The 21071-nt window shown below is 49.7% G+C and overlaps 7 protein-coding genes across 7 annotated transcripts; 4 read left to right on the top strand and 3 right to left on the bottom strand.

Moving 5' to 3' along the window:
• Nucleotides 1-744: 744 nt before the first annotated feature.
• Nucleotides 745-3843, top strand: YALI1_F23484g (uncharacterized protein; the record flags this gene model as incomplete). Its single annotated transcript, XM_505548.3, has 1 exon — nucleotides 745-3843. One exon carries the CDS (start codon nucleotides 745-747, stop codon nucleotides 3841-3843), a length of 3099 nt encoding a protein of 1032 aa, XP_505548.3.
• An 83-nt stretch (nucleotides 3844-3926) lies between these two features.
• On the bottom strand, nucleotides 3927-5228 carry YALI1_F23529g (uncharacterized protein; the record flags this gene model as incomplete). Its single annotated transcript, XM_505549.2, has 1 exon — nucleotides 3927-5228. One exon carries the CDS (start codon nucleotides 5226-5228, stop codon nucleotides 3927-3929), a length of 1302 nt encoding a protein of 433 aa, XP_505549.2.
• Nucleotides 5229-7492: 2264 nt separating this feature from the next.
• On the top strand, nucleotides 7493-8224 carry YALI1_F23551g (uncharacterized protein; the record flags this gene model as incomplete). The annotated part of the gene is made up of 1 exon (XM_505550.3): nucleotides 7493-8224. The coding sequence occupies one exon, from the start codon at nucleotides 7493-7495 to the stop codon at nucleotides 8222-8224; it is 732 nt and encodes a 243-aa protein (XP_505550.1).
• An 18-nt stretch (nucleotides 8225-8242) lies between these two features.
• YALI1_F23560g (uncharacterized protein) lies at nucleotides 8243-8598 on the bottom strand (the record flags this gene model as incomplete). Its single annotated transcript, XM_068283424.1, has 2 exons — nucleotides 8243-8374; nucleotides 8428-8598. 2 exons carry the CDS (start codon nucleotides 8596-8598, stop codon nucleotides 8243-8245), a joined length of 303 nt encoding a protein of 100 aa, XP_068139525.1.
• A 528-nt stretch (nucleotides 8599-9126) lies between these two features.
• YALI1_F23595g (uncharacterized protein) lies at nucleotides 9127-11901 on the bottom strand (the record flags this gene model as incomplete). The annotated part of the gene is made up of 1 exon (XM_505551.3): nucleotides 9127-11901. The coding sequence occupies one exon, from the start codon at nucleotides 11899-11901 to the stop codon at nucleotides 9127-9129; it is 2775 nt and encodes a 924-aa protein (XP_505551.3).
• Nucleotides 11902-13943: 2042 nt separating this feature from the next.
• On the top strand, nucleotides 13944-15383 carry YALI1_F23616g (uncharacterized protein; the record flags this gene model as incomplete). Its single annotated transcript, XM_505552.2, has 1 exon — nucleotides 13944-15383. The coding sequence occupies one exon, from the start codon at nucleotides 13944-13946 to the stop codon at nucleotides 15381-15383; it is 1440 nt and encodes a 479-aa protein (XP_505552.1).
• A 3432-nt stretch (nucleotides 15384-18815) lies between these two features.
• On the top strand, nucleotides 18816-20192 carry YALI1_F23664g (uncharacterized protein; the record flags this gene model as incomplete). The annotated part of the gene is made up of 1 exon (XM_505553.3): nucleotides 18816-20192. One exon carries the CDS (start codon nucleotides 18816-18818, stop codon nucleotides 20190-20192), a length of 1377 nt encoding a protein of 458 aa, XP_505553.1.
• Nucleotides 20193-21071: the final 879 nt, after the last annotated feature.

Here is a 21071-nt window from a genome sequence, read left to right on the forward strand (position 1 = left end):
AAAATCAAAAGAGATGGTAATTTGATAACTTCCCCTTTAGTGGGAAGTTGCCCCACTTTTTCAATTTCACCTACCGTGGCGTGTATTTTCGTACACTTGGTACTCGTTCTTAGAAACAACTTTCAGACTCAGAAAAAGAACTGTTCCGGGTTTACATGCACCTATAAATATGACATGAGACAGCAGGGGTGTTGTCGTTATACAGTGTTACGGCAGTGCTCATCTGTGATTGTGATTGTCGTCGCATTCTACAAGTAGTCACATGAGTACGTACAATACACGGTCTTTTTGGTATTGCTGTAGCTTCTACTACTACACCTTGCCGTAGTTTAACCGTCCCAACTAAAACACACTCGGTAGTTAAACAATACATACGCTACAGAGATACAATAGAATCCCCGCTGTACAAGTACTATACGGAACTGGTGCGCGTTCAACGTCCAAAAAAGTAATTCTTGACACAAGCACGTCGCTGCCAAGTGTCGGCTGGTTCCAAACGTACAAATATACACCTGTATGTACGAAGACGTCATAGCTCTGGACGAGGAAGGGGTAACAGCGAATGTCTTTAAATCAGCAGGTAGAAGTTCTAACAGAATAATAACTATACCATTCGATTTGTCTCGTCTCGGTGGTCATTATACACTTTTCAGATCTTGAACTGTTCCATTTTTACCACTTTCACCTCCTGACACCCTGGACTCGACTCCCGGGTAACCCGCATATATCACAGCCTACATAATCATGCAGACATCCTCTCCAGTCAAGATGCCAGACGACAATGCTATGGAGGGAGCTGAAACTCAACATGAAGGTGGCAATGTGGAGAATCCGCCGACGGGTGAGGAGGTGATTCCCCAGTCACGTGGCTCCGACTACAACACCGCTCGAGATACGGCCGATACGAGTACTACTACTGCCAACAACGAAGTCGATGAAGCAACTGAGACGAACGGAAACGACACAAGCAATGGTTCTGGCGATAATAGCTCGGGTAAGAAGGATACGGAAGGACATAGTGATGACAACGAAGCTCAGAATGGAGAAGGATCTGATAAGCATGGACAGGAGGATACGCAGGAGGAAGAAGGCAATGATGAACAGAATGGCAAACAGAATGATGACCATAAGTCTGATCACAACTCGGAATCCACCAACTCCGAGTCTGAGTCTGACTCAGACTCCGGCTCCGATTCTGAGTCCGATTCTGACTCTGATACTGAAGAAGCTGAACCACGACTCAAGTACTCTCGTTTGGCAGGTCTTCCCAAAACTATCTTTACGCGCGACCCCGTGTCTGCCACGTTGGTCAACGATAATATTGTGATTATCGCCACCCACTCGGGTCTCATCCATCTGTTCAGACCCAACATTGAGTTGATCCGCAGCTTCAAGGCCCACTCGGCAAGTATCATGTCTCTGAGCACAGACGGCACGTACTTTGCCTCGGCGTCCCTAGATGGCCGCGTAGTCATCGGCAGCATTTCAGATCCCCAAGACATTGCTGCATCCGACTTCAAACGACCAGTTCATGCTGTAGCCCTAGACCCAAACTACGCCTCATCAAAGACATTTGTGTCTGGTGGAACCGCCGGAAACGTGGTCTTATCGGAAAAGGGATGGCTGCAGGCTCGAAGCGACACCAATATTTGCACCAGCGACTCGACAATCGTGCTGCTGAGGTGGATTGGCGACGTAGTGCTGTGGATCAACGACGACGGAATCACGATATGGAACCACGTGACTAAACAACAGGTTCTTCAGGTGCCCAAACCTGACAACATTTCGCGGGCCGATCTGTACCATCCCCGCATGCATCTCAGTGATGGACACGATCGAATCTACCTCGCTTGGGCAGACCACATTTGGATTCTGGAGGTGACGCAGGAGAAGAAGGAACGTGGTAAGAGACTCAAGAAGGAGCCTGTCAACGACGGCATGTCAATATTCTCGCGCCGAATCCTTTCAACCTCTGCGTCTTCCACGAAATCACCCCAGCCAGAAACAACAGTTGCTGTGGTGACCAAGTTCAGAGTCGATTCTCTCCTGTGTGGCATTTCGACCTTTGGAGCCGACATGCTCATGTTGCTGTGTTACACCAAAGGAGAGCGACGGGCCCAGAGACCCGAGTTGCGGCTCATTGATGCTGCTTCAGGTGAAGAAGTGTCTTCTGATGAGCTGCCTCTCAACGGCTTTGAATCTTTGGGTCCCAATGACTACCAGCTGCAGACCCATGCACCTGTGCAGAAAGATGCCAAAGCACAGTACTACATTATCAGTGCGCACGACGGAGTAGTTGCTCGTGAGCGAGATCTCACCGATCACGTGCAATGGCTTGTTGAGCACGAAAAGTACGAGTCTGCCTGGGTCACGTGTGAGTCCATCTACGGTACTGTGGAGCGAAAGAATCTCGGCATTGAATGGGTTGAGTCTCACGTAAGAGATGAACTTTGGCGAGAAGCTGGAGCGGCTCTTTCTCTTGTTCTGACTGCATTTCTGGGTACAATTGACCCTCAGGATACTTACAAACACACAATTTGGTCGGAGGACTGGGCAAACTGGGCTTTCATCTTTGGAAAGTCAAACAACTACGAGCTTTTGGCAAACTATCTCCCTGACCAGCTTCAGTCTTCGGTCTACGACGAGTACCTGCGTCATTATCTACGCGATGATGCTGAAAAGTTTGGTTTCTACATGAAAAAGTGGCAGGGTCTGTTCGGCGAAGGAATCGAGCAGTCTCTTGTTGAAGAGATTGATTCCTCTGAAGATGACAAGAAGACCAGTGCGCTGAAGCTGGCTCTTGCTGAGCTCAACATTGCCGACGGAAAGTATAAGCCTGCTCTGGCGCTATTGCTGGAGTTGCGAGATGAACGGTGTCTTGATCTAATTGAAGCTCATCATCTCCTGAGCGATATTTCACCCAAGGATATCCCCAGCCTGCTGACCATTGGAGCTGGTAAAGACACAGCATCTACTCTTGCTGCCCTTGACAAAGCATCTGCTGAGGAGATTCAGACGACTCTGAAACGCACCACTGAGCTGCTCGTGGAAGGTTACCATGAGTTGCCTCCCAAAACTGTTCTTTCTTCTCTCCCTGAGTCTTCTCCCCTGGCATACGTGTACCTGCACTCTCTGAACCAAGTTGATTCGTTTGCTGCTCGTGACTATGGTAACCAGCTCATGGCTCTGTATGCGAAGTACGACCATGTGGCTCTTTCTGCCTTCCTCAAGTCCAACAATAACTACGACATTGGTTCTGCCGTTGACCTGTGTCGCGCAGACAAGAGTCTGACTCCGGACTTGGTATACTTGCTTGGAAAGGTTGGCCGCAACATGGAGGCCTTGCGGCTGATTATTGACGAGCTGCAGGACCCTTACCAGGCCATTTCCTTTTCTCTTAAGCAGAAGGATTCCGAGCTGTGGAACTTCCTGGTCGACTACTCCATCGACAAGCCCTTGTTTCTCAAGGCGCTTTTGGAGAACATCGCCATGGCACAGACTCCCACATACAAGCTCATTGAGCGGATCCCCCCTAACCTCGAGATCCCTGGACTCAAGGGCTGTCTTCTGAACATTTTCACCGAGAACGAGCTGCAGCTGTCTGTGACTAAAGGAGCTCATGAGATCATCACCAATGAGTGTCATCGAGAAACAGACGCTCTTGGTCGGTTGAGAATGGGCGGAGTGGCGTTTGATGGAGTAGGTATGGACGAGTTTGCTGTAAAAAGTCTTGACGGGAAAACTGTGGAGGTGGATAGCTTGCCTTCTTGGCAGGCGCATGATGGGTCTTTCGCATCCAAGCTGGCACATGTTTCGTTTCTCCAACAGCAGTCAGGCAGGTAAGGTGGAAATATACAATAATTTATTCATTAACATAGATATTGCAGTATGTAGTATAATGTAGTTTTGTTTCATTCGTTGTTCGATCACTTTTTGTTGTTCGCCTTTGCCAAGCGGTCATTATTCCACAGACCCACAAACGAGATGCACCAGTTCACTACTATCCAGATGAGCAGTACTCCGACGTTCAAGCCAATTGTAGACTTGACGTTGAACAGAATCGTTCGGATGGCCTCCAATGCATTGTACAGTGGCATGGCTTTTCCATAAGCGTACACTCCAGGCGACACTTCCAGAGGAGACATGGCAGTGGCAGTATTGACAATGACCCAGAAGAGCAGCCAGACAGGCAAGATTGGGGGAAAGTACTTGACGAAGATGATCTGAATGTTGTCCGTGGCTCCTCCTAGTGCTAACATAGCCAGGTAGTTGATGAGCCAGTAGACTACGAAGCCTGCTTTTCCGTAGGCGACTCCAAAGTCCTGTTGGAAGGCCAGAGACACGAGCGAGAAGCACAGCGACACAATAAACATACTGACGCAGTTGACGGCGCATCTGTACAGAAATCTCTGCCAGAAGACGATCTTGTAAGGGATCATTATGGCGTGGATGAGATTCCACATCATTGTTTGTTGGAATGATACAATGATGAGATAGATGAGTCCCACATTGTCTATAGCCGATGCTACTCCTCCTGTAAATGGCCTGATGTCGTAGTTTGCAAACTTCAGTGTTGTGATGTTGTTTCTGATGATGTTTGCAACCTGCAAATCTGAGAAGTTCCTCGTCAGCAGCTGTTGAATATGAGGGACCTGTTTCTCCAAAAACTGGGCCTGAAACTCTAGAATCTGGGGAAGAATGTAGGTCCAATGAATTGTTTCCTGTCTTCCTGATGCATAGTAGTATGATATTTGGTGTGCCTCCTTCATGTCTCCATTTAGTATCGCCTGGGTGTCCTCGGTCGCATTATGTTCCACCACCAGCACTCCCCAATAGTTGTGCTGTACCACCAGAGTTTCGATCTGCTCCCTAGTGCTGAACATGTCTGAGGGAATGTAATCCAGCGCTACCAGAGTCTTTTCTTGAGGTCTAGCACCCACTTGGTCCATGAACAAGTCTCCGACCACCCCCTGATCCCAGTTGATGACCCCCACCCGTAGGTTATGAGCCCTCTCCGATCTGCGGAACATGGCGCCCCAGAAGACGGAAAAGACAGCCAGCACTCCGACACTCAAAAAGAGCATCATGAACAGTGACTTTTTTAACACGGCATAGTGTCCGGGACGCACATCATTGTGGAAGAGGTGTCGTTGCTGCTGCTGTGAAGGCTGTATGTCTTGCTCAGAGTTGTCCGACGATTGAATAGGCTGTTTTTCCGAAGCCGACATGCTCTGTCTTTTGTGATTATTCGCCAGGCATGCGTATATATATGACAGCGGAACAACTAAATATGGCTGTCATCCCTGTGTCTTGGACTGACGTACTATCGGCCGAGGCTGACAAATGAAGTGTGGAGAAGGTTGCATTATCGGAGTAGGGACCCGGGTTTTGTTTTAAAGCCTTTCTAGGAGAAAGGTGGCTACTGTTCGATAGCCGAGTAGCTGGGTGTGTACAGACTGGGCCTGTACTGGTACGAGTACGAGCACGAGTACGTCATAAGCAGGTACGCAATATTGTGGCTTAGACAGCCAGCGACGCCACCACTCGCTTCTACGATGTACTGTCACTAATAGTATGCTAGTGGTTCCGCACGTGATGAATGACAGTTGCTGTGACCTGTTGGTGGTGGATTTTGGTACATACAATCTCATTCAAGGGTATTTTCCAGACCTGAAATATTTCATTGTCAACTGTAGCTGAATAATTACGTACTCACACAATCACCCAGGAAGCTCAGTTGTGTAGGTGCCGTAACGCACGTGCGATACAGGAAAAAAGACGCTCTCCACACAAGCATTATGGGAGCGAGTAGGAGCAGATGTTCTAAGGCGATGACCACAGACTCCCAGGTATATAAAACTCGTAATTCTGAAAGAAATACCAAATGGCTAATTCTCTGTCTCTCTTCTGTCCATACTTGTCCTGGCAGTCCGTTACTACAAGCACTCACTGTACGAGTATGTAGATACTCTCTACACCTCCTTCTCTATCTGTTGCCTATTGCACGTCACGTTGGCAACTTTCACAGCTATCTGACAGCCCCCAGCCTACAGTCATACCCGTCGGTATTATCTCTCACGTCATTAGCAACCATCACGGCACTGAGTTGTCTCCGCCTCGGATTCTAAGACACTCATCGTATGTGGGGAAAGGAAGCTTCCAGTGTCGATCTCCGAAACGTTGTGTAGACGTTTGCGAATGCTCGTATAGAGGAGAGAATGCTTGAAGGGTGCCCTTCTGATGAGAATAGCCAGCATGTGTAGAGGGTCCGCGTAACCGGTTGAATCTCCATACTAAAAGCCCTTAGTTAACAATCACAGCTCAGATCACAGTTCGCATAGTCGACTGTACCTACTTCACTACTTGTACAATATTCAACTCAAGAAAAACGCTAAAAAACTGTACAGTGCTCCCGGTATATTGCCAACATCTCTTGAACAGCCAATTACGTACACATATTTCGCTTCGCCCACCAATTCGGAAACGTAATTGAAATTGACTGGTCAGCGCAATGTCGGTTGAGATGATCTGCAGCGGACCTGACCCCACTAATTAGCCACTAGTCGGTTTGAGTTTACGTCATCGGAATTGAGCTGAGAAAAAAATGAAAACAGCATCCCTAACTGGTTGTGTAGAACAGCTATAAGAATTCGGGGAAACCTATGTTGTTGAGAAAGTACGTAAGTATCTTGTGTCCAATCTTTTCACCTCTACCGCCCTTACATCAGCCATTTTGTGTGTCTCTGATATCTGTCTGTTGTTGAAGTCCCAATTTTTTTTTAGCTTGTCTGGCCCCACTAATTTACCAGTGCGCTAAGATTTTTGGCGGGGTACAGGACCTAACTGCCGCAGATATAGTTGGGAGCGGAAATGTGAATAATAGTGCCATAGGCAGGAACCAGTTGCTAGTCGGGCACTACGAGTAGTACGTACGGCTGCGAGTGGTAGTAGAGGATATGATGGCGATAGAGACACTAAGGCGATCATGAGCTACAGGTTTCTGAGTACACATCCTCGCACACCATGTAACTACAGCCCAATTATCAAATTGTATCCACGGACAAGCTTGTTGCATGGCCCATGCGCTAAAAAGCCAATGTGGAGGGCTCACAGACAAGTATGAGACATGGTAGTAGGGTCAGGGGGGGGTAGATGTTCTTCAGGGGGGGAGTGGGGAGAGTTGTGCAAAGCTGGTTCGACAAGCTGTGATTGATAGAAGAGCTCGTGGTTACCGATTACCCATAATATCTGCACCAGTCGCAAATCCATACCGTGTTTTGCTGCTCATCTACAAGTGTCTTTAGGTTGCTGTGACAATGAGACTTTTCGTTTTCGTTTTTTCGCAGTTTTCGCTTTGGCTTTTCGCTTGTTCAACAGAGTTAGTGGGATTTGGATTGTTTGCATCACGTGCAGACTGTATCCCCCTCATCTCTCTCAGTACAAAAAAGTCCGCGGTCCCAGCTGTTGCTACCCATCCAACATCAAACCAGCCATGTCCAGCGAAGTCACAGTCGTCGTGGCCGCCTCCACGCCATCAACCTCGATTGTCGTGCCGGTCACCAACACCAACCCACCGGTAACAATCATCCAGCCTTCCACACCGCCTTCCACAGTCTTCATCACGGCTACTCCGGAAGCTGGCACTACCGTCACCGTCAAACAGACCCAGCTGCCCGCAGCAAAGACCGTCACCACCGTCACAACCACAGGATGGGCACCTCCGTCATGGTCCACAACGTACATGCTGCCCCCGACGCCAATCGTGACCCTGGAGCAGTCTCCAGCCCCCACCACAGACGTCTACCTGGTCTACCCCACGCCGCAAGCATACAATGTGTTCCCGTGCCAGTCGGACCACACATACTACATTCCCGAGTTTCTCGAGGGCAATGACAACCACTTTGCCGTGTGCTCCAAGGGTCAGGTATGGACGTCGGCAGCGCTGTGCGGCCCCGATAATGCCACCATCTTGAACGGCACTACCGCCAGCATCACCGCACCACTCCCCGACTTTGAGTTCTACACCACCAAGCCCGTCTTCTACCTCAACGCGCCCCCAGTGCAGTGCTACCGAGGAGGCGCCTGGGTGCTTGCCTACGACACTGTGGTGGCCTCTGCTCAGACCCAAGCAACAAAATACGTTGACGCTAATGCAGCCCCTGGAGGCGCTGCTGCTGTCCCCACGGCCGTGGCCGGCGCAGCGCTGCTGGCTCTGCTGTTCTAGTGGCCCAAGGACTCTTCATCAAACGTTCCCTTCACCTAATAATGCATTTTTCTCACCACCACAGACTATTTTGATACTACGGCTTTCGCTTAGGCCGGTGTGAGAGCTTATTCGATACTCGATATTGATATTTGCCGTGTTACGGGGAGGCTAAGCCGTGGAAACTACCCCTGGTACCGACAGGCCGTGTGTGATCACCATACAGCCAACCCCATGTCTTCCACCTTCCACCTTCCACCTTCCACCACTCGTATTTCACTCATGTCTTTTTCCACTGACCCACCCCCCACCAACAAGTGGAAGTTTATTGACCCCCGGTCGAATCTTGTCTTGCACCTGCACATATTACAGATGCGGTCATAGCTGTACAGCATCAATACAGTACAGCGCCTGTATCGGCTGGTGTGCAATTACATAAGCAACGTCGTGGACATTTCATCTTTGCCGGTCCACTTTCACTCACACACAATACACAGCTGTGCGCGGCCGATCAACTCTCTTCCCCACAGATCCCTCTCTTGGTTGTCTCACGAGAATAAACACACATTCCAATTTAGCTTCGAATAAGTAATAATAAAAAGGCCCTATCCACATTGGGTAATCGCAACGACATAATGGGAATGTATGATATAGAATTAGCACTCTGCACAAGGAAAAAAGTACATACTGTACAAGTAGACCCTGTATGTAAATGGCCAATATGATAAGGAGAAAGTGGTACAAACACAAAAACTGATCGATGCAGTAATCGCTAAATACTACAGTGGGTTCTTTACTTGGTATTTCGTGTTTCTCAGTGTATTTCTGCGTCTTGCTACTCGTATATACTATATATAGTATGTATGTGTGTGCTTGTACTTTTAGTGTATGCAAACATCGTTAATTAAATACTGGTGCTGAGATCAAACACCCAAGCTTTCGGGAATCCACATGCCTCCGCACCAACAGTTTCGTTGGAAAGCAAACGTCCAATGTGTGCCAGTGAACTGCTTGCCGTCAGATGAGTCCACAAACACTGACGTTCCAGCACATCGCTGACACACCCGCAAGATGCTTCCCTCCTGTCGCTCGATAATGAACTTTCGCAGACAGTCAATCTTCAGACCCGTGGACGTCACGTTCCTGTAGGGAGCCATGGCAGGTGTTGGGGCCGGACGGCCGTCGTAGTGTTCGTCAAGGCCGAGCCACGACACATTGTAAAAGTACAACGGCGACAGATCATTTGTCTTTCGGAACTTGTCAAACTCATCAACACACCGTTTGGCCAGCGGCAAGAACTGCTGGGGGATCATTCCCTGGAACAGGAGCTGCTGCTCTAGCCCCAAACGGTCCTCCACGTTTTCGGCGACCTGCTTCGTGTGTGAATCAATAACGTTGAAAAGCTGCTCAAAGAATGTCATGGAGATGGGTGTGAAGTGCGACAGTTCCCGTTGTCGCTGGGACGCCAGGCCTGCCTCTTGCGTCTCCGTTCCAGGCTTTTGCATCAGGATCGTGTCTAGCGATCGAATGCCTCGCCACGAGTACATGAGCAACATTCTAGAAGAACGCGCCATGACCATGGGTAAAGCCACATGCTGTTTCTGGAAGTAACTAGGGCCTTCGTTGGAGGCAGCCAACAGCTCCTGGCAGAGATAGGCAGCGAAATCAAGACACCATCGCTTAAGACCAGATAGAGACATGAGATAGTGGATTCGCATGGCATGGTTGGGGGCCACGCCTGGCTTCTGCTGTCCAATGGCTCGTAGAGTAAATGTCAAAGAGAAAGAGACGAGACGGAGGTTGAGGAAACACCACGAAAGACGCGAGGTGACATTTCGAGTCCATCCGTGCTGTGTTCCAATAACCGTCTGCATGGTCAGGAGTCTTTGGAGAGATGGGTTGATCATAATTTTGTCCATCTGGTGGTCCTTTTTGAGATCCAGCGAGAAGTTGATAGCCTTGTGTGACTCAGCTAGAAGTAGCAACGGGAACTGTGTCTCAAGAGCAGGAGCCAATTTGGAAACCCGCTGAATCTCTCGTCGCATTACCATCATGACATCATCGTTACAGACAGCAGAAATGCACGAAACCGAGTGTCGAAGAGAAAGGACAAAAGCGGAGTCAACCATCTGGGCAACTGTGAGATCGGCATCGGGGATTTTGTTGTCAATGATTCGTAGCTTCAGTCCATCTTTCGTCTTATACACGTAGGAGGCACACGTGGGCGATACACAAATGTAATCAGGACGATCTGAGCCCTTGGGGAGAGGAGTAAAAGCATAGCCAGCATCACTGAACATGTTGAAAGGCGTTCCCTTTGTCGAAGAAGACACATTGCCTCTGTATCTAAAGTTGAGAATGCCGTCTTCGTGTGCAGCGAAGAAGATGGAGTCATACACTTGCGAGCCAATGTTGACAATCTTGTTGGAGGTGGTGGTCTCCACCAGCGAGATAATGTGTGTCTTGTGCGTTGTAGTTGAGCTGGCGGATGAGTCGTTAGTGCCGAGTGAATAAAAGGTCGAGTTGAGATCCGGTGTATGTGATTGCAGTTCATATCTGTTTGTAGTGGCTCCCTTTGTATCCGTGAAAACGCACACCATTTCAGCCTCTGTTTCTGACGACACTTGGTTCGACCGGATGCTGAACAGTTTGAGGTCAGTGAGTCGCGCCGGGGCACCTGATTGCGGCATAAGTGTCTCCTTGAGCAGTCGAGTTGCTCTCAGTTTAGGTTCCTCCTCCTTGGACCACTCCACCTCGATTCTGTAGAGGTAGATGGCTCCTGCTGGCGAGTAGCATGCCAACAGCATCTTGTGGTCTTTGGTGCCTGCAAAACTGGCATGTGAAATGATGTCGTCGGAATGCAGCTGGTTGAGTGATAGCTTAACGAGGTTATATGGCTGCGAGGGGCCGTTTTGGGTCCACAGCTTGAGCACCTGCGATCTGGTCACTCCTATGCATGCTCCAAAGCCCTGAGGGATTCGGGGTCCCAAATGCAGTCCCTGACTCACTCCGTAAGTGACGCTGATGCCGGAGTAGCCCAGCAGCTGCGAAGTTTGGCCGGTGGGGAAATCCTTCACGTCCGACAGCTTTTGTTTCGATTTTTCATTGCCTCCTGCTTTGAGTCCCGGGTTGGTCAAGATGACGGGCTTTTCAGGAGCCACCCAGGTGAATCCTACAATGGCGTTGAGATCGATGGGAGTCGTCAGTTCCTCGGATGGCGGCTTTCTGAGACATGTGATGGGCGATAGTGTGGTGTACTGACTGTAGATGTATAGAGAGCCCAGAGTGTCAATGATGGCGAGATCCGATCCCGAAGGAGACCACTCCACATGGCAGAAAGCGCGATGCGGAGTCACAAACGAGGTCGTCGGGGGTTGCAGGATGCTTTTGGGAGCGTACAACGTCGGCTTGGTCAGCACCCAGTCCTGGCCATCGGTGCACACCAACAAATTGGTTTCCACGCCCTCGTCGCCTATGCTGGCAATGATGCCGTTTCTGTTCCACGAAATCGACTCGCGTGCGCCCAGCTTGGGCGCAATGATGCTGTCAAAGTCGATTGTCATCTGCACAGGTTGATTTAGTTGCGTAGCTGGGGGGTTGACTGGTGATGTAGGTATTGCAAGGTTGGGAGGATAAATCAGATGTGCATGATTCCACTCTATGTGGTCGAGGTTGTGGGAGGGTGCATATTGGTACATGCTGTGGTATCGTACATAAACCAACTGATGGGCTGTATGGCGTTGTGAGATGGGGTGCGTGGTTTATATAATAAAAATATTATTCTGACTGGTACGATAGAGTATGCAATATCAAAGTTGTCTACAATGCAATTCACATGAAAAGCACAGCAGTCTACGGTAGAAGTGTGTCAATGGTATAGGTCAACACGACCCCTGCTTAGTAATACAATACACCTGGGTAACATTTGGCACATACTGTACAGGCCGTTTAATATAATGCCCTCTTCAAGTTTGATCTCTTTTCAGACAATCTTTGTCACACTGTTCAAGTCCGAAGACGAGGTTCGACAAGAAGCTTAGGGGAATGTCTTCCAGTAATCCACAACAAAGCTTGGTGTGAGAGTAGAGGCAGTGTTTTTGGTATCGTTTTGAGGCTCTTGTTGGACTGGTTACGTTGGTGTTGTTTGGTACTTTGTGTCTAGTCCGTCTATCTTGCTATACCATAAGCCGTCAGCATTATTTCACTAGGATCATCGAAGCATGTACACACTTGTACCTGTACTTGAAATGCGACTCAGAACACAACCACAACTGAATGAATAAGTGGATAGTATTTATGATCACAATGATGGTGTCTCATTGCAACCTCTTCAGTTATAGCTCTCTTTTAATATATTCAATATGGGATTTATATCACATGTATCCCCGGAACTCTGCAGTGAGAATCGATACTGGGATACCAGTACATACTACAGTATCTATCTGTATATTTGTAACTCAGAGCCGCTAGTCTGTATTATTTGATATATTCAATCAATCAAATCACGAGAATTCCATCAGTTCCCTGTACTTCTCTCACCCAGTTGGCTTCATAAAGTCTCAGAAGTTCTACATTCAGTGAGAGCTATGATACTGTATGGCTCGGGATAGAAGCAGTATATGAGCATGGTCGAGAGCTTCCAACGTACTTTTGGTTAAAAAGACTCACTTGTTGACAATATAATCATGCTATCCCCAAACCTCCAAACCTCCATCGCATCGAACATGGCACTACCTGTATGTACGCATCAGATACACACAGTAGTTAGCTTTAGTTGGGAAACAATTGAAAAGCCATCTCTACTGGCACTTGATTCAGTGTTCAAGAACTCTCTCAAGAAAGAAAAATCGACGCGGTTACATATAATCGATTTGGAGGCGTCCCTGGGAATAGAAACATTACACCTCATAGCTCTCTAAACTCCAATATATCCGTTACCGTGGTTTTGGCCCGAGTATGTTTTGTTAAGGTATGCTTGAAGACGGAGTCTTGAACAGTACGAGTGCAGTGTACTGCAGCTACAGTACCTCCAGACAGTCCACTCAAGTGACCCCATACATTGTCATTCTGTTGAATGAAAAGATATGGCTATTACAAGCTGCTACTTTTGCTTATTGCGTGCGTTTCAGAAGATGCAAGATTGGTACTACTTCCCCTCTGGTATCTCTTGCTTGTCTAACAGAGCTCTTGACCCTCGGACAATGTCGATACTGCGTCCTCGGTTCCACGTCCTCGGCTCCGCGTTATAATCGCTCACGCGTCACAATGCATACATACATATTAACCGGACATGCGATTGAAAATTCTTCGACAAGACGAGCATCTATTCCGAGTTGCCACGAGCAGTAGATGAAGGTTCAGCTGCTACTGTAACCACGTCTCATTGCTCGGATACACTGAAGATGGCTCCACCCCGTGTTAAGTTTAATGGGGTGATGAGTGACGTGACGTGTAGCTCGACTTGTGCTGTAGGTAGACGTACAGTAGCGAGATGAGATGGGATGAGATGACTTGGCGATGAGCAAATTATATAGTCTGTCGAGGTCCACCTTCAACCTGCGACGCCAAACACAGCGCCCATCTTGTCACATACTTGCACCCTATACAAATTGGTCTATCTAAACGCCCCCACACCCCTTTCACAGCAAACCGCTCCCAAAGTCAAAGTTTAGGCACGAGTGGTAGGTAGAGTGGAATATAGAGCGTGCGAAACGCGACTCTCCGAACACCACCTCACACAATGCACCACTTTGTACGAGACGAAGGTCACCACCACCATGGAAATACTCTGCCGGAGTACGAGGAGGGCAACCACGACATTCCCGAGGGCCAGTACACCTCCAACGAGAGCGTGGGCGCGGCCATGTGGACCTACGTGCTGGTCACCATGCTGGCGTTTGGAATCATGTTCCCCATTGGCCTGATAATGGGCCTGGCTCGACACAGATACTTCATTCCCATGCAGATTGTGGCTGCGGCAACGGCGGTCGTGGGAATGGTGTTTGGACTCACCCATGGCGGCCGACGATACTCGCCCAACAATATCGCGCTCATCTGGGGATGGTGCTTGATGGTGCTTGCTGGCATCCAGGTTTTCTTCGCAGTGTTCCTGCAGATCCCGCTGCGAACCCGAGAGGGAGAGCTCGAGGAAAACAGCGTGCTCAGACGATACCCCTTCTTCTACCGGGTGCGAAACGTGCTCTCCAAGTGCCTGCTGGTGCTGGCCTGCTTCCTTCCCATTGCCTCGTGGGTCCAGTTTGGCTTCATCTTCATCACCATGTTCGGCTGGTGCCACGAGGACCATCTCGGCCAGTGTCTGGCCCACGGAATCATGGGCTCTTCTTTCATCGCCTACGGATGCATTCTCACCATCATGCTGCTGTTGGGAGAGGCCTGGCTGCAGCGACGAAACGTGTCCCAAGAGTTCTACGACTCCACGATCATCATGCTGTGGGGAATCGTCAACACCTTTACCGAGCACAGATGGGGCCAGCCTTGGTCTCATGGAGACTACCAGCACACCTCCATGGGCATCATTTGGTGGTGCGCTGGTCTGGTCGGTATTCTGCTGTCTCGAAAGCGATGGGTTGCTGGCTCTCCCCCCATGCGAAACCACATCCCCTCCATCGTTCTCATGTTCACTGGTTATGCCATGAGTGAGCACGCTCAGCATCTGGAGGTGTCCACCAAGGTCCATGCTTTCTTTGGGTGGGCTCTGATTCTCGCTGGTCTCACCCGAATCATCGAAATCTCCTTTGTGCTCAAGGACGGCCCCTCAAAGCTCGCCGTGGCCAAGGCTTGGCAGTTTCTGCCTCCCTTCCTGCTCGTTGAGTCTGGAATTTGTTTCATGGGAGCCACCGAGGAGCAGATGGCTTACCTCAATGACGCTGGAATCGACCATTCGTCGTACCTGCTGACCCTGTCGTCGGCAGCCTTCCTCGTCTACTTCCTCTTCCTGTCGCTCATCATGCTCTACAAGTACCTGTCGGGCACCCAGTTGACGAGCCGGGATTCCCACCGGGGTCAGCATGTTCCCCTCGCCACCGAGGAGGAGGAGCTTGGCCTGAACGACGAGGAGGCCGACAAGTTTGAGATTGACGACGAGGAGGATCCCTCTGAGGGCTCGTCGTCAGGACGAAGGGATGATGGCTTTGAGCTGTCGCTTCTGCGAGGTAAATAATCAAATAAATATATAGATTTTGGACTTGTTGGGGGAAGGCGCGTTGCTACAAGACATGGGGTACTTGTGATGCTGGGCTACCTTCATAATTGGCGCTGCCAGGGTCGCACTGGGTGTAGGCCTTTGACATATGATACACCCCACCCTGTGCTCTTCCTGCTTATGCCCTAAATGATGTCTTGAGGACGGTATGCCTTTTACTTGGTAATGGAGTTATAGTGAGATCCTGATACATATTGTATCTACGAGGTGTCTACTACTGTAGTAGGTACTAGTATCTCTTAACCCCATGCATGTTCTTGTGCATTGATGTAAGACACTGGTGAACATGGGAAGCATGGTGGGGTGTCTTACTTGTGATTGGCACGCGCGATTGAGAAGATGCTTGTGAAGATGTTGGAGAGCTGTGTACAAGTAGTATAGGTACGGTGCTTTTAGTACCAGTACACGTATTTTTTGTACTGTACTTGTACTTGTACTGGTATATGTATGTCCCTCGGTGGAGATCTCAGATACGCGACATCTAGGAATAGTTATGACCCTTGATTTGATGGAGTATACCGCTTGTGCAAGTGCACCAGACTTGTTTCACAAGGATGACATCACCAAATTCTCTCCGGCTTGTATTCTCGTACAAGGTACTAGGAATCAACTACCGGTACTTCCGCTGTCGTTTCCTCGACATAGATAAAACTATTGCCGGCTAATAATGTCCTCCCTTTGAAGCGCCCTCTCGAAACTCTCAAATGCCACCCTGGCTATCGACGGAACATCATTCTTCTAGCAGATCACGTGACGGGTGGGTCCCGCTGCTGGCCGGGATTCCTCTCACCGGATACATGCCTTCTAATACGCAAGACGGATGTATACGTGGTGATTTTATCTTCTCCTGTGCCGGGCAGATGTACGCCTTGTGAGACTATTTAGAGTGGTAGTGTAAATGGGTTGATACGGTAGACAGTGGAGAGATACCGGCGCGTACAGGGTCGCAAAGAGTGTATTTGTATAGCCCCCATACATACGGCTATAGATTCAGCCCTGCGCAACCTTCTATAGCCGACGTATTACCGTCAAATCCGCCGATCCACCGTTTTTTTCCGTGCAGCAGGTTTTTAGCAGTAGCGAAACGTTCATGCTTTTCTGCAAAACTTTGTGGGCTCTTCCTAAAAATTCCGAGAGTTTAACTGGCACAGACACGACGATTGGCAGCGTTTAGGAAAAAAAAAATAGAAGCCATTCAGGGGAGGCGGTTTGACTCTGTTTGCTACAGTGGCCCGTCTGTGGCGCCGGGCGGGCCGATATTGTGGCCCTAGAGTCCCACTGCCCCACATTAGCGAGAGTTTGACAGGTTCTTTGTGTGTTGATTTAGCCTGGATTTTTAGACCGATGTATATTGGATGGTGTCCAAATGTTACGCTACGTTGAAATTTCAAAAGTTTAGTTTTTTTTTTTTGATTTTTTTTTTTGATGCGGGTCGTTCCGAAATCAGTTTGGTGGTCTCTCTCTCTTTTTTTGTATTTCGCCAGTATATTACAATTTAATTGTGAAGATTTTTTCACAGCGACGATCCCGTGGCTGGTGAGTGGCGTAGTCTTAACCCCGAAGTGGGGGGTCGTCTAACTCCGGCTATTGCTCTCTCACAGGGCCACACGAGCTGTCACTACGAGTACATACTGTAGGCCACCGCAGAGACAGTATGACACACCACCAAGAAGAGCCATGCCAGCCGGAATAAGTAAGGAGCGTCTCTGGGCAACTACGTCATCGCTCACAGCCGACGGAGGTCCGATGGACGCACGCGCACAAGTGACTTTCTTGGCCTTGCACACACTCCACTGAGCCGAAACTCTGCCGTGGAAAAATCCGTCCGGACATGCACAATGCGGAGGGAGTAAACGGAGTGAGCGGAGTAAATAAGTGTAGTTACGCGTAGCTATCAGAATACGTTCTCTCCTGATCTTGGATAAACTCACCGGGGCAAGTACAGTTACGACAGACGAGCCTACCAATGTCAGAGCCAAATAATCTCGGTATACCCCGCTTGTTCCAAGAGCAGGGGGCTTGTACGTGACATAGTGTCTCTTGGGCTGACGTTGGGCGCCTGCCTCATCCTACTCTCCTCCGGGTCGTCTTTGTTCATGCGGGCGGATCTCATTGGGTGTCGAATGTGTTGATTATGCACTGGCGAAACACTGGATCTTTTCGCTCTTGTGCCTTTTTTCCCTTGATTGGCCTCCCTGCGGCGCGGTGTGCGGTGTTTACTGAGCCAAAGTCTGCCCGGTGCATAACGGCCGACTCGGCCGAGTAGAAATGAAATCACAAAAAAAGGGACAAGATCGGAACAGACACACACTCTGAGATTGGCCAGGCCAATTGCACGGCTTTCTAGTGGCTAATTACGGAGCATCAATGCTGGCAAACGCCCCAGCACCACCCAAGGTATACAGCCATGATCAGATAAACGTAAAGCCAGCCAAGGGGCTAATCCCGTAGAGTTGGACTAAGTAGCGGGTGTCAGCGACGTCAGAGGGTTCCAGGCAACATTCTTCCGCCTAGACCGCGAGCTAGGAGACACTACCGGTACCGGCCGCTATGGCCTCTAATACTGCAGTTCGAGTACAACTGCTGTACCCATACAATACGCACGCAAATTGGACTCGCCTAAGACACCACTTTAGGGACGAGCAGGCCCCGTGACCAGCCCTCGTGAGAGAGAGAGAGAGAGAGCCAGAGAGAAAAAGAGAAAAGAGAAAAGAGAAAAGAGATGGAGCTCATACGACTGAAATGCCGATACCGCACACGTTCCGGAGTATTAATCCGCCGATTGCGGGGTGCCAAACCCAAGAGGTGGTCTCCACACTCGCACAAACAAGCTCACAGGGGCGACTACCTCTAACCGCCAGCCACTAGTGACTGGGGACCGGTCGCTATCGGAGCTTGAATGTGGCGAACACCAATAATCTGCGTTGGACGGAACCTCCATATACCAAATAAGGTTCACAAAACCAAAATCTAGGTTCAACTCTAGAGCGTTGTGAGCTCCCATTGGCTGCAACGGCCCTGATAAGCATGCACCGGAGGCGTGAGCGCACAAAGGCGCATTGAGTCTATGCATTTTAGTGTTTCGTTATCTCAGCCAATGAGAGGTTCAGAACGGGGAATTTTTGGGTGTTTTGGGCCGAAAAACTGCCCTTGGGCCCTGCGAGGAGATACAGATGGATTATAGCTCTCTGTAGAGTCTCTTTCCGTCTCAATACGACCCCAATAGCTCATGTCACCCTCCATAGTTTGGCAAGCTCGGCGTTAGGGTTTTCTAGGCCTGCATGAAAAATTCATCTTCATGTGAGCACACTACAACCTCCGAGAAGGTATATATAGAGGAGACAAGTCTGTAGCTTTGAATCTTTCTCCTCAGTAACACCGACAATCACAATGAACTACCCCGCTGAACCCGAATTCCAACAGGCTTACGACGAGCTCTACAACTCCATCCACGACTCGACTCTGTTCGACAAGCACCCCGAGTTCGAGAAGGTCATCCCTGTGGTGTCTGTTCCTGAGCGAATCATCCAGTTCCGAGTTGTGTGGGAGGACGACCAGGGCAAGCTGCAGGTCAACCGTGGCTACCGAGTCCAGTTCAACTCCGCTCTGGGCCCTTACAAGGGAGGTCTCCGATTCCACCCTTCCGTCAACCTGTCCATTCTCAAGTTCCTCGGATACGAGCAGATCTTCAAGAACGCCCTGACCGGCCTCAACATTGGAGGTGGTAAGGGAGGTGCTGACTTTGACCCCAAGGGCAAGTCCGACGCCGAGATTCGACGATTCTGCTACGCCTTCATGGGCGAGCTCCACAGACACATTGGTGCTGACACTGATGTCCCTGCCGGTGATATCGGTGTTGGTGGTCGAGAGGTCGGTTTCCTCTTCGGCGCCTACAAGAAGTACAAGAACACCTGGGAGGGTGTTCTGACCGGTAAGGGTCTGACCTGGGGTGGATCTCTGATCCGACCTGAGGCTACCGGTTTCGGTCTCGTCTACTACGTTGAGAAGATGATTGAGTACGCCACCTCCGGCAAGGAGTCCTTCAAGGGCAAGCGAGTCGCCATCTCTGGTTCCGGTAACGTTGCCCAGTACGCCGCTCTCAAGGTCATTGAGCTCGGCGGAAACGTTGTCTCCATGTCCGACTCTAAGGGCGCTCTGGTGCTGGTCTCCGACTTCACCGAGGGCTTCACCCCCGCCGAGATTGAGCAGATTGCCGATATCAAGCTCCAGCACAAGGAGCTGGCCTCTCTCTACCCCTCCGCCACTCTTCCCGAGACCAAGTTCAAGTACATTGAGGACGCTCGACCCTGGTGCCACGTTGGCAAGGTCGACGTTGCTCTTCCTTGTGCCACCCAGAACGAGGTTTCCGGTGAGGAGGCCAAGTCTCTGGTTGCTGCTGGCTGCAAGTTCATCGCCGAGGGCTCCAACATGGGCTGTGAGTCCGACGCCATTGAGGTCTTCGAGGCCGAGCGAATGGCCCGACCTAACGGTATCTGGTACGGTCCCGGTAAGGCTGCCAACGCTGGTGGTGTTGCCGTTTCCGGTCTGGAGATGGCCCAGAACTCTCAGCGAATCTCCTGGACCAAGGAGGAGGTTGACCAGAAGCTCAAGGATATCATGGTCGACTGCTTCAACACCTGCGTTGAGACTGCTTCTACTTACTCCTCCGAGAAGGTCGATGGCCTCCCCTCTCTCGTCAAGGGTGCCAACATTGCTGGTTTCCTCAAGGTCTCTGCTGCCATGAAGGACCACGGTGATTTCTGGTAAACTAACAATTAACGACTGTATGATAGAATAATAATATTTATATGATGAAACAAGACCTGGTATCGTAGTAGTAGTTTCCATATTTCCAACTTCGCTCGCTCTAAATTCCCAAACTCGGTTTTCTATGGCGCCACTTTATCGTTCCCTCTTCAATCATGTTCGCCGCGCTCTCGTCTGTTTACCGACTAATTACCGGAGTAATTAAACTCGAATTTCACTTTAGGTTCAGGAAAAACTGTTGCTGGCAAACACAACCCCCTCTCTGCTCTTGGCACGCATGCCTCAGGTGGAGACGCATCATCAACCAAAAGTTTTTCCGAACACCAATCAAAGGGGGAAGTTAGCGAGGCTTACGCGGGGTCTCTTCCGACGAGTTCCGGTGGCCCGCCGGTATGGAGCAAGAACACCTACTTGTAGTCTACGACGGTGTCAAGTACGGTTTTGTGAACGGCCATCATCTCCCATGGCTCGTGTACCAGAGTGGGTACCCTCAGTTCTAAAGCAAAAGCGTGTCTCAAGGAAGGAACGAAACGGCGGGGTTTGAGAGACGGCATTCCAGATTTTCAGGGATGAAACGCGGCCTTTCAAACAAGACGGATATCGACACGGCCCTGTTATTCAGAAGCAAGCATTGAGTGGATCTTTGCGTAGAAGGAGGCAACACATTGAGCAAAGCACTTCACAGCAAATACGACAAGTTCTGTAGCTACCCATTCCGATACACACTCTTGCCGAATACCTAATACGGGCGCCCTACTAGATCTTCTGTAGGTTGGTATGGTATATTGCCTCAGTCGTTTCTTGTTTGACACATGTTACCAATAATTTCCAATTGCCCCAAATCCTCCCATGCCCTTTTGTTGCAATAATCTACGTCCC

The sequence above is a fragment of the Yarrowia lipolytica genome, chromosome 1F (genome assembly GCF_001761485.1).
Source record: "Yarrowia lipolytica chromosome 1F, complete sequence".
In the NCBI taxonomy this organism is placed as follows: domain Eukaryota; kingdom Fungi; phylum Ascomycota; class Dipodascomycetes; order Dipodascales; genus Yarrowia; species Yarrowia lipolytica.